This window comes from Schistocerca nitens, chromosome 3, assembly GCF_023898315.1.
Source record: "Schistocerca nitens isolate TAMUIC-IGC-003100 chromosome 3, iqSchNite1.1, whole genome shotgun sequence".
Taxonomy (NCBI): domain Eukaryota; kingdom Metazoa; phylum Arthropoda; class Insecta; order Orthoptera; family Acrididae; genus Schistocerca; species Schistocerca nitens.
The window spans coordinates 535,037,355-535,049,926 of NC_064616.1; the positions used below are offsets into that span (position 1 = coordinate 535,037,355).

The following is a 12,572-nucleotide window of genomic DNA, read 5'->3' on the forward strand; positions in this document are numbered from 1 at the left end:
ACCTCCCTAAAAACTATAGACCACAAACAGCTAAGTAACTATTTTGAAAAGTATGACCTTCTCCATAATAGACAGCATGGTTTTTGACAAGGGAAAATACCACCTCTGCAGTCCTTGAAATAGTTAATCAGACATTAACAGCATTTGAAAACAAACAAACAGTATCACTTGAACTTTGTGATCTGAGCAAGGCATTTGATTGTATCCCCTTTTTATATCCTACTAGCCAAAATAAAGTATTATGATATAAATAATTGAGAGTTAGAAATAATCAACTCTTATCTACATAACAGGAGACAATTTGTGTCAACACTCTTCCATGAATAATGCCACAACTTGTGTACCTCAGGGCTCTGTCCTTGGTCCTTTCTCCTTCATTGTTGCAATTAATGATTTGCCATCTTATATTGGGCCTGAGTCAGTTATCTCCTATGCGGATGATACAACCTTAACCAGCAGAGATTGAGATTTCTCAAAGCTACACCAGAAATCACAGGGCACACTCACCGTAACACTAAACTGGTTCTTGGCTAACAAACTTCTATGTAATTCAGAGAAAACTCATCATCTGCAGTTGGGACTGGCTAACAAGGTAGAATCAAAATTCGTAAAACTGCTTGGAATACACATTGATTTCAAACTTAACTGGCAACCTCATATCAACCATGTCTGCAAAAAGTTATCAAGGGTGTCCTATCTAATCTGGAAAATATATGAGCTAGTTAGTAACAAATATCTCAGAGCAGCTTACTTTGGACTTTTTCGGTCTCATATATCTTATGGGCTGTTACTATGGGGCCACTCATATCATGTCAGTGATGTACCACTGATGTAGAAAAAGGTGCTATGAATAATGTGCAAGGTTGGTCCACGGGAACACTGCCGTCCCTTATTCATCATAATGGAAATAATGACAGTGATTATACACACACACACACATCACTGATATATGATAAAAAGAACAGAACCAAATTTAATGCCAGAGAGAACATACACTTTCATGACATGAAAAACAAATAGAGTATTGACATTCCTAGACATAGACCGACAAAAACAGGCTACTCTCCCAAAGTGAACTGTTTGAAATTATTTAACAAATTACCACATACTGCAGTCAATACACCTTTCAATAATCGTAAAAGTAAACTGCACAAATGGTCAATTGACAATCCATACTACAGTCTTACAGAATTCTTGGATACTTGTAACATAGAAATTGAGTTTTAAGTCTACGATTGCAATACTGTACAACTGATTACTATAGCATAAATAATTTGTACTTGTAATGCAAACACTAACTAATATAGTAACTTTGTATGTAGCTAGACATCATTATAAAGCCTATTTCACTGCATGTGGTCAACAGCAATTAAGGAATCTGAATCAGAATCTGAACTGGAAGGGAACAGAAGCATGGAGAAACATTGGGAAGGCATCTGTCATCATGAGAACAAATTCGTGCAAACCTGTCCCATCTTCTGCATGATGGCTGACCGCACACAGCTGCGACTCTTGCAATGTTGGAACATGCAAACACTCTCATAAGAGGTGATCAATGGATCATAATCAGACACTTTGCTACATCTCTGTTGGTAGTACTGACACACTCATCCACCAGTTGACGTACTCAAGGGTGTCAGCACTGTGGGTTCCTTGCTGTCTAACACAAAACCTTAAAGAGCAATGAATTTGGCCCAGCGAAAGATGCACTCCACAGGAAGCAGTACTAGGATGACGAGGAGAATATTGATGTAGCAACACATTACTCTTGTCATCAACCATTAGAGTGGTACCATGTGCACCATGGCCCCAGTAATGTGGTGTAAGGCCAGTGTGTTTCAATGAAGATTACACTGAAGTGATCAAAGTCATGTGGTAGCCATAAGCATATATACAGATTGTGGTAATATTGTGTACATAAGGTATAAAACAGAATCGCATTGGTGGAGCTGTCACTGTACTCAAGTGATCCATGTGAAATGGTCTACGACATGACTATGGCCGTTCAACGGGAATCAACAGACTTTGAACAGGAAATGGTCATTGGAGTGAGGCACATGGGACATTATATTTAGGAAATAATCAGGGAATTCAATATTCTGAGATTCACAGTGTCGAGAATGTGCTGTAAACAACGAATTTCACTCATTACCTCTCACCACAGACAGTGCAATGGCTGATGGCCTCCACTTAATGACTGAAAAGAGCAGCATTTATGTAGAGTTGTCAGTACTTACAGACAAGCAAGACTGCAGGAAATAACTGTATGGATCAATGTGGGACATGCGACACATGGATCCCATAAGACAGTGCAGCAAAATGTGATGTTAAAGGGCTATGGCAGCAGATGACCAACGGAAGTGCATTTGCTAATAGCACGACATCACCTGCAGTGCCTCTCTTGGGCTCGTAAACATATCACTTGGATCCTAGATGACTGGGAAACCGTGACCTGGTCAAATGAGTCATGACTGGTAAGAGCTGATGGTCTGAACATGACACAGACCCCACGAAGTCACATACCCAAGTTGTCAACAAGACACTATTCAAGTTGATGGTTGCCCCATAATGGTGTGGGCTGTGTTTACAGGGAATGGACTGGATCCTATGGTCCAACTGATCTGATCATTGACTGGAAATGGTTATGTTTGGATACTTCGAGACCATTTTTAGCCATTCATGGACTTCACCTTCCCAAACAATGATGGAATTTTCACTGGGCCACAACTGTTCATGATTGTTTTGAACATTCTGGACAATTCAAGTGAATTATTTTGCCACCTGGATCACCTGACAGGAATCCCATAAAATATTTATGGGACATAGTCAAGAGGTCAGTTTGCACACAAAGTGTTGCACTGGCAACACTTTCACAACTATAGACGACTACAGAGGCAGCATCACTCAGTATTTCTGTAGGGATCTTCCAGCAAGTTTTTGAGTCCACGCTACATCAAGCTGCTGACTACACTGGGCAAAGGAGGTCCAACATGTTATTAGGAGTATCCCATGACTTTTCTCACCTCAGCGTATGTTGAAAAATAGTGGTTTGTGGCCAAAAGAGTGGAGAATAATATTGTGTATTGGAATTCTGAATAAAACCAACCTGCTTCAAGAAAAAATGTATTGTATTACTTATTGAATGCACTTTGTATAATTCTCATTGGCTATGGTATCCCAGACAAGTCACTGATACAAATTTACATCACTTGTCAACAGGGGCTTCCATCTACAAATGGTTATCAATACTATAGAAAGGCACAGGTAATATGCATAATATGATGGGAGATAGCCTCTAAAATGTCCTACTTATAAGCTATGATTCATTACAAAATATATGTCTGTAAATGGTGCATTGTTTACAGAGAACTTTTATATCAATAATCATTTACGAGGGAAATTATTTCAGTCTGTATTTACAAAACAGGGAAACAGGAAACAAAATTCTCAGCTGTCATGCTGACCTCTAATGTTCAATAGTTGCCAAGATAGCTGATTAGATGGTCAGGAAAGGAAGAGAATGTATGCTTTGGCACATAGGAAACTGACATCTCAAATCATTTTAGAATGTGTCATGTCAATAGTTTCAATTGTGGATAGTTCTTGAACTGTTATTAACCTGTCTGGTAAAGATTCAACTGAAATTGAAATTTCTCTTCTAGCAAAAGGAAGCAATTTTTCTGTGATGCGCTTTAAAGTACCCACAGAGGATATTATAGTAAATATTGAGTCAGGGATCTGACAGATGAGGATAATGCCACAGTAATGATGAGGAGCGAGGACTATCATGAAAGGATCGACAATATTATGGATCCCACCATTTATGACAAACTTCAGAAGGATCCTACTAAGAAGTTTTTAAAGATCACCAATCAATTGGTTAAAGCATCTTCATTCTCCCCTGACATTAAGAAGTTACTCTGCAAGCCAAACCACCTAGGCTCTATGGATTACCCAAGGGGCACAAACCACGGATTCCTTTCAGGCCTATTGTGAGTGCTATAGGGTCTCCCACCCACTAATACCTAAATGCCTTGCCTTACTGCTGCAACTTTATTTTGTGGAACTGACAGTCATATTAAGAATTTATATCATTTCATTCAAAAATTAAAAGAAATGCACATGGACCAAGGTGATATCCTTATTAGTTTTGATGTGTCATAATTTACCTCAATTCCAGTGAATGAAGATATCTCATGTATAGTGGTTATTTTTCCAGCAGGTATTGTGGAATTATTCAGACACTGCATCACCATGCTCTATTTTCAATACATGATCTTTATGAACAGATTGACAGGGTGGCTATGGTCAGTTCTCTTAGTCTGGCTGTGACCAATTTGCTGTGACCAATTTGAATATGGAGAACTTTGAACAACAGGACTTTCAGACTGCCAGTAAAAGACCAACCAGGTGTTATCATTATATCAGTGATACTTTTGTAGTATGAACACAATGTACAGAAATGGATGCCTTACTGATACATCTCAGCAGTATCAATCTGAAAATACAATTTGTGTATGGAGACTGAGAATAATGGCCAACTGAATTTCTTGAATGTGTGTGCTATCAAGCCAGGGGCAGGATGTTAGGCCATAGGGTATACAGAAAAGCCATGCATACTAACCATTACCTGCATAAAGATTTTAACCGCCAACCCAGACGATTCAAGAGGTAGAGAGGGCACACAAAATTTGTGAACTGACTGACTTAAAAGACAAGTTTGAAGATCTACTGTCACCATTCAAGAGGAATGGTTATTCTAACCAAGAGATAGATCAAGAACTTCAATCTAGGGAGAGAATCAGGATAGATGAGGTATGACGGCTGCCCAAAGGGAAAAGTTTTCCTTCCATTCATCAGTACCATTACACAGTACATTGGGAAAGTGTGGAGTAAATATGGTGTGGAAACTACCTTCAGATCTACCAGGAATATAAAAGAATGTTTGAGATCAGAAAAAGATATGCAACATCCTTTGGCTTCACTGGGTGTATATAAAATTCCTTTTAGCTGTGGATTGGTTTATACCGGTACCACAAAAAGAAGTGTTAATACCTGTCTGGTTGAATACAAGAGGAACTGCCACCTGGGACATACAGATAAATCATACATGGTGGAACATTTTTATCAAGAAGGTGACCATGGAATGAAAGTCACTGATAGAGCATTATATCAAAAACCTTGTTATTATCATGCACATATTTATAGAGAGGATATTAAGATTTATAAATACCATAATAATTTTAACAGAAAGAGGAACATGATAAATTATATAAAATTTGCATGTCAACATTGCAACATAAGGTGACAATTTATTACGTTCAGTTGAGAATGTTGGCATCACCAGAGATAATCTCACAGTCAATGTCTTGTGATGAACTGTGATGCCCTCTACACTGCTCGTATATTTGCCACATTACCTCTGAAGATATCTCCCACAGTCAGAGAGGAAACATTAGGCAAAAGTTTTGTATGTCAACCATGGCCTATCAGCCTGGAAGTTTTAAATGAGGTGAGTACCAGCTGTGAAAGCTGATATTGCGTGATTAAGTTATATAGTGCTTGTCATGGAATACAAATTAGGTGTACTGATCTACATCTGCACCTACATCCGCATCTACATCTACATTGATACTCTGCAAATCACATTTAAATGCCTGGAAGAGGGTTCATTGAACCACCTTCACAATTCTCTATTATCCCAATCTCTTATAGCGTGTGGAAAGAATAAACACCTGTATCTTTTTTGTACGAGCTCCAATTTCCCTTATTTTATCGTGGTGATCATTCCTCCCTATGTAGGTCAGTGTCAACAAAATATTTTCGCATTCAGAGGAGAAAGTTGGTGACTGGAATTTCGTGAGAAGATTCCACCACAACGAAAAAGGTCTTTTTTTTTAATGATTTCCAGCCCAAATCCTGTATCATTTCTGTGACACTCTCTCCCATATTTCACACTAATACAAAATATGCTGCCTTTCTTTGAACTTTTTCAATGTGAGTCCTATCTGGTAAGGATCCCACACTGCATAGCAGTATTCTAAAAGAGGGCAGACAAGTGTAGTGTACACAGTCTCCTGAGTAGGTCTGTTACATTTTTTAAGTGCCCTGCCAATAAAACACAGTCTTTGGTTAGCCTTTCCCACAACATTTTCTATGTGTTCCTTCCAATTGAAGTTGTTCGTAATTGTAATACCTAGATATTTAGTTGAATTTACAGCTTTTACATTAGACTGATTTATCATGTAACCAAAGTTTAATGAGTTCCTTTTAGCACTCATATGGATGACCTCACACTTTTCCATTCTTTAGGGTCAACTGCCACCTTTCACACCATTCAGATATTGTTTCAAATCGTTTTGCAGTTTGTTTTGAACTTCTGATGACTTTATTAGTCAATAAACGACAGCATCATCTGAAAACAACCAAAGACAGCTGCTCAGATTGTCTCCCAAATCGTTTATATAGATAAGGAACAGCAACGGGCCTCTAACACTACCTTGGTGAACACCAGAAATTACTTCTGTTTTACTCTATGACTTTCCGTCAGTTACTACGAGCTGTGATCTCTCTGACAGGAAATCCCAATCCAGTCACATAACTGAGACGATATTCGATAAGCACGCAATTTCCCTTTGAGCCGCTCATGTGGTACAGTGCCAAAAGCCTTCCGAAAATCCAGAAATATGGAGACTTTTGTATCCCCACCCAGAGATGGAATAGGTTCAAATGGCACAGAAAGTGTTAAGGTAAAGATACTCTGCATTGCTGTCCAATCTGCTAACAAGAATCACAACACCAATGAGATGTGGCTCACTGTGTGGATAAAATACGTCCATGTAGCAATGAGCATGCAGTTTGGTTTGCTTGTATGAAACTTTTAGTAGAGCTGTTTATGACCCAGTTGTAGCCTTTGAATTTCCTTTGCTTACATTTTAGCAGATTGTACTAGATAAGTTTTGATCAAAACAAAAGGTCTTATTAGGCTCACAGCTTGGATATTGAAGTAACTCGCTCCTTCCACTCGGTGTCATCAATGATGTACATCCACAGGCAGCTTCGCTGCACCAGACGGTGACTTTTTCTACAAACCATACACTTTGTCTATCCAGCAGGATACCGAAAATGGCTTAGAGAGAGAGAGAGAGAGAGAGAGAGAGAGAGAGAGAGAGAGCACGCGAGCGAGCGAGCTTGCATGAGGGCATGCACGCACATGTGTTTCATAGACTGTTAGACAAATGATTACTTTAAACAGTTTGTTATCTTGAATTATTAAAGAAGAATGTGCATCTTATGAGTAAACAAACATTTTATACTCAATCAAATACCAAATGGAATAAAAATTGAAAGTAATGTATACTCACTAGTTAGCGATATCTGTCTCCGTTCTACTTCGGCAATGTAGACGATCTCTGTGAAAAAAGAAATTTATTATTTGAGAATCAACTAGTACATGAAACCCTTAAAAGTTAGAACTAAACATGAAATCTTGCACACAGTTTAATTGAAGATGTCCCCAATATTACACACACACACACACACACACACACACACTCTCTCTCTCTCTCTCTCACTCACACACACACACACACACACACACACACAAATAGCAAGAGAGAGAGAGAGAGAGAGAGAGAGAGACTTTAGAATGACATATTAGGATCTTTCTCTTAGACTTTGAAATGATAGCCTTAGTGACAGGTGTGTACAGGTTGGGTAAAATAAAAGATTTAAGAGCATTTGATTGTGGCCAGATGGTCAAGATTACATTTTAAGTGAACCAGTTGTTGGACTTCAACAGATTTCATTGTCTATAGTGTACTTCGTATACCTTGTCATGATGAAACTAGTCCCACCAGTTCAATATGTTGCAGACACTGGTTTGTAGAAGATGCAATTAACAGTTGGATAGCATTCATTATGACAGTGAGTAAATGGTCTGCAAGGGAGCCTATCACTTATTAATTTAATGCTGGTTAAGAATAACATTTATGTGTCTTATTGTTGTCGAGCATATATACCATCCAAAATCATTTATTCTCTATATGATACTGATCCATGTTATTCATGTGGTTACTTCTCAACTCACAAGACAGATTATCACTGACCATCTGCACTGAAAAATCAACCATGGCAGAAAATAGCCTGTACTGTGGCAAAATAGGAAGTTAATACAATAGCATCTACCAATATCTAGATCATTAGATATTAAATAGCTCTGAGCACTATGGGACTTAACAGCTATGGTCATCAGTCCCCTAGAACTTAGAACTACTTAAACCAAACTAACCTAAGTACATCACACAACACCCAGTCAGTACGAGGCAGAGAAATTAGATATTAAACTCACATGCCAAAATACTAGCCACCACTTAAAACATCACACTGGTTACTTTGTAGCACTGTGCATGGTACCATGCAGTAATATGACCTATATCACTGGTGTAGATCATGGCAGTTAACTGGTGTGAATGTGCCAATCGACTGCATGGAATGAGCGCAATTAGATGAGATGATATGATAAAATAGCAGAAATGAGCTACTGCACTTGGACATGCCAATGACCACATCCTGAATGAAGTTGCATAATTTGTTGGTGTATCAAAACCAACAGTTAGATTAGATTAGATTAGATTAGATTAGTTTTGCTGACAAAAGTGAAATCGGTCTGTATTTTGATGGTATCTCTTTATCCCCTTTCTTGAATAGAGGCTTAACACCTGCATATTTTAGCCAGTCAGGAAATGTCCCAGTTATAATAGACTGGTTACACAAGTAACTTAGAATTGTACTACACTCACAAGAACATGCCTTAATTAACTCTGTTGCTGTTTCATCGTAACCACTAGAATGCTTTGTTTTTAAAGATTTTATTATAGAAGTTATTTCTTTTGGTGAAGTGAGTGACATATTCATGTACCTGAAGCTATTTGTAAAGGCTAGTTTCATATATTCAAGGGCATTATTTACTGAGCCTGACAATCCCATTCTATCAGTAACAGATATAAAGTACTTGTTAAATAGATTTGGCACACTATGCCCATCGGTTACTAATGTGTCATCTACCCTTAATGCTATTTTCTCCTGTTCCTTTCTGGTTCTACTAGTCTCCTCTTTCACTATATCCCTTATTGTTTTTATTTTGTTCCCTGAAGTTGCTATCTTCTTCTTGTAGTGCATTTGTTTAGATGTCTGAATTAATTTTTTTAATATTTTACAGTATTCCTTGTATTTCGCTAAATCATCAGCATTGGAGCTATTCTTGGTCGAGAGATACATTTTTCCTTTTTGTCTTACAGGAAATCTTTATTATTTGTGTAATCCATGGTTTTATTATAGACTTCTGTTTAAGTTGGGTAACTTTTAGAGGAAAACAGTTTTCAAACATGGTACTGACATTGTTCATGAATGTGTTATATTTTTCATTCATGTCATGAGCACTATAAACATCTTTCCAATTCATAACTTTGAGAAGTTTTCTAAAACACTCAATTTTTGGTTGATTGGCTACTCTCCTGTACTCAGATTTAGTAGTCTTGATAATCTGCTTAGAATTTACATCTAAAACAAGGAGCTGTCCGAGGTGTCTATAAGTAATGATGTACCACTGGCAGCCATGCACGATGGTGTAAGAACACTGCTTGTAAAAATATCCTAATAGGGACTGAAGGCAAGTGTTATGCCTTGTAAATAACAGTAGGTTTCAAAGCACACACAAATTACTATTGTCAATGAATATAGGTCCATCTAAACCAGTTTCCAAACCAATACTAGTAAAGGCTCTGCATGCAGCTGACATTCAAGACTTGGGTACCTTCCAAAATGCCACTGCCCACAGCGTCACGCAAAGCTACAAGTCTCCAACAGGCCATGTTTAGTGTGGTCCATTAAGGGACAATTTTGCATATTTTCAAATAATGCAATTTGCCAAATGCACAAATAGCCTAATGGGTTTAGCACACAGTATGTGGAGGGTGTAGATCAGACCAGAGGTAGTTACATGATGTTTTAGGTTTTCTTTCTGTACAACAACTTAGGACCACTCATTCACTAAACTGGGTTGTTTATTTCAACATTCTCAGTGACCAAGTGTTGTGATTTCTTCTACATCATCAAAATTTTGTAGACACTCCTATCTTCCACGATGACAACGGTTGTGTTCACACAGCTGCACACACACATTCATTATTGAAGACACAGGCACTGTGTAGTACCTCAGATGGTCCAATAATGTCTGGGACTATTGGGACCAATGGGTGAAATATAGCAGTCAACATCCCAACAATTTCACACTACAAAACCTAATCATAAATGATTGGCTTCAGTTGGATACAGCACAACTGAGGAAACTTTATTTTGTCAAACAGATGCATTTTCAAGTTTATATGTAGTGTTAAATCATATTAGTATGTCGTCTCCTGTGGATGACCAGTTTTTTGTCCACTGTCCTTACTAATTCCATAGGAGAAGAACTGAGGAAGTATGTGACTGTGACTTGCCAGGAAGTCATCATAGGATGAGCTGTCGAATGCACGGTAACCAGTCCACTAAGTTCCCATAAGAAGATTGTCATCTCTTGTTATTGTAGAATGAGCTATCTCACATACATCAAGGTAGAGTATCACAGAACAACAATACACAATTCATATTTTCAAAATGCAATGACTATCAGCACGTTTGTATGTTCTATGATCATGTGTATAGCAAACATTACATGTATGCTGGAAGCTTGCACTCATTTCACCCATAACGTGCATAAGATCTTCACATTTCAGAAATTGCTACCCAAATAGAAATTTTCATAGGATAAATACCAGTCAGAATGCATGTATGTTAATGCAGTTTACTGATGAGGCTACATAAAAATACGACGTAATCAATGACACACAAAGAAACAGTCTGTCACCTCAGGACAATATCAGAAGTTACAGCAGGAAGAAAAACATGTTGGCTGAACAACTAAGAGAACATTGTTCTGGCATTACAGAATTTAGCATGCTTCTTCTACATCTGTATCTACACAGACAGCCACTGTACGGTGCGTGGTGGAGGGCACCCTGTATTACTACTTGTCATTTCCCCTCCTATTCCACTCGCAAATAGAGAGAGGGAAAAACAACTGTTTGTTCACCTCTGTATGGGCCCTATTTTCTTGTATCTTATCTTCATTGTCCTTATGCATGATGTATGCTGGTGGCAGTAGAATCATTTGGCAGTCAGCTTCAAATACCGGTTATATAACTTTTCTTAATAGTTTTTCTCGAAAAGAACCTCGCCTTACCTCGAGGGATTCCCATTTGAGATCATGAAGCATCTCTGCAACACTTACATGTTGTTCGAACCTACCGGTAGCAAATCTAGTCACCTGCCTCTGAACTACTCCAATGTCTTCCTCCAATCCAACCTGATACAGACCCCAAAAACTCAAGCAGTGCTCAAGAATAGGTTGCACCAGTGTCCTATATGTGGTCTCCTTTACAAATGGACCAGTGTTTCCAAGAATTCTCCCAGTAAACTGAAATCAACCATTTGCCTTCCCTAACACAGTTTTCACATTCTCATTCCACCTCGTATAGCTTTGCAACATTATGCCCATATACGTAAAGGAATTGACTGTGTCAAGCAGGACAACAGTAATAATGTATCCGAACATTCCAGGTTTGTTCTTCTTACTCATCCGCATTAACTTACATTTTTCTACATTTATGGCTAGCTGCAATTCATCACACTAACTGGAAATTTTGTCTAAGTGGTCTTGTACCTTCCTACAGCCGCTCTACTTTGGCACCTTGGCATCATCAGCAAACAACCGCAGACTGCCGCCCACCCTGTCCGCCAAGTCTTTTATGTATATAGAGATGAACAGGGGTGCTATCATACTTCCCTGGGGTGCTCCTGATGATACCCTTGTCTATGATGAACACTTGCCAACAAGGACAATATACTGGACTCTATTATTTAAGAAGTCTTCATGCCGCTCACATATCTGCCAACTTATTCCACATGTTTGTACCTTTGTTAACAGCCGGCAATGGGACACTGTGTCAAGTGCTTGCTGGAAATCTAGAAATAAGGAACATGCCTGTTGCCCTTCATCCATAGTTCTCAGTATACCATGTGAGGAAAGGGTAAGCCGAGTTTCATATGCGTGATGCTTTCTAAAACCATGATGTGTGGACATAAGCTTCTCAATCTCATGAAAGTTTATTATATTCAAACTGAGAAGATGTTCAAGGATTCTGCAGTTAGCAGAAGTTAGGGATATTGGTTTGTAATACTGAGGGTCTGTTCTTTTACTTTTCTTATATACTGGAGTCATCTGCTCTTTTTTCCAGACGCTTGAGACTTTGTGCTGAATGAGAAATTCACAAGAAATGTAAACTAGGTAATGGGCCAATGCCATAGAGTACCCTTTGTAAAATCGAACTGGTATTCCACCCAGACCTGGTGATTTATTTGATTTCAAATCTTTCAGTTGTTTATCTATCCCAGGTATGCTTATTTCTATGTGATCCACATGGGAGTCTGCCTGATGGTCAAATGACAGTATGTCTGTACAGTTCTGCTGTGTG

General features: G+C 38.4%; 1 protein-coding gene across 1 annotated transcript in view; it reads right to left on the reverse strand.

Moving 5' to 3' along the window:
* Positions 1-12,572, reverse strand: part of LOC126248452 (glycosyltransferase-like protein gnt14) — a 154,802-nt gene that overhangs the window by 3,307 nt on the left and 138,923 nt on the right. Inside the window, exon 6 of the mRNA XM_049949443.1 lies at positions 7,365-7,412. Within this exon, the coding sequence (XP_049805400.1) occupies positions 7,365-7,412 (48 nt within the window). The remainder of the gene's footprint in view (positions 1-7,364; positions 7,413-12,572) is intronic.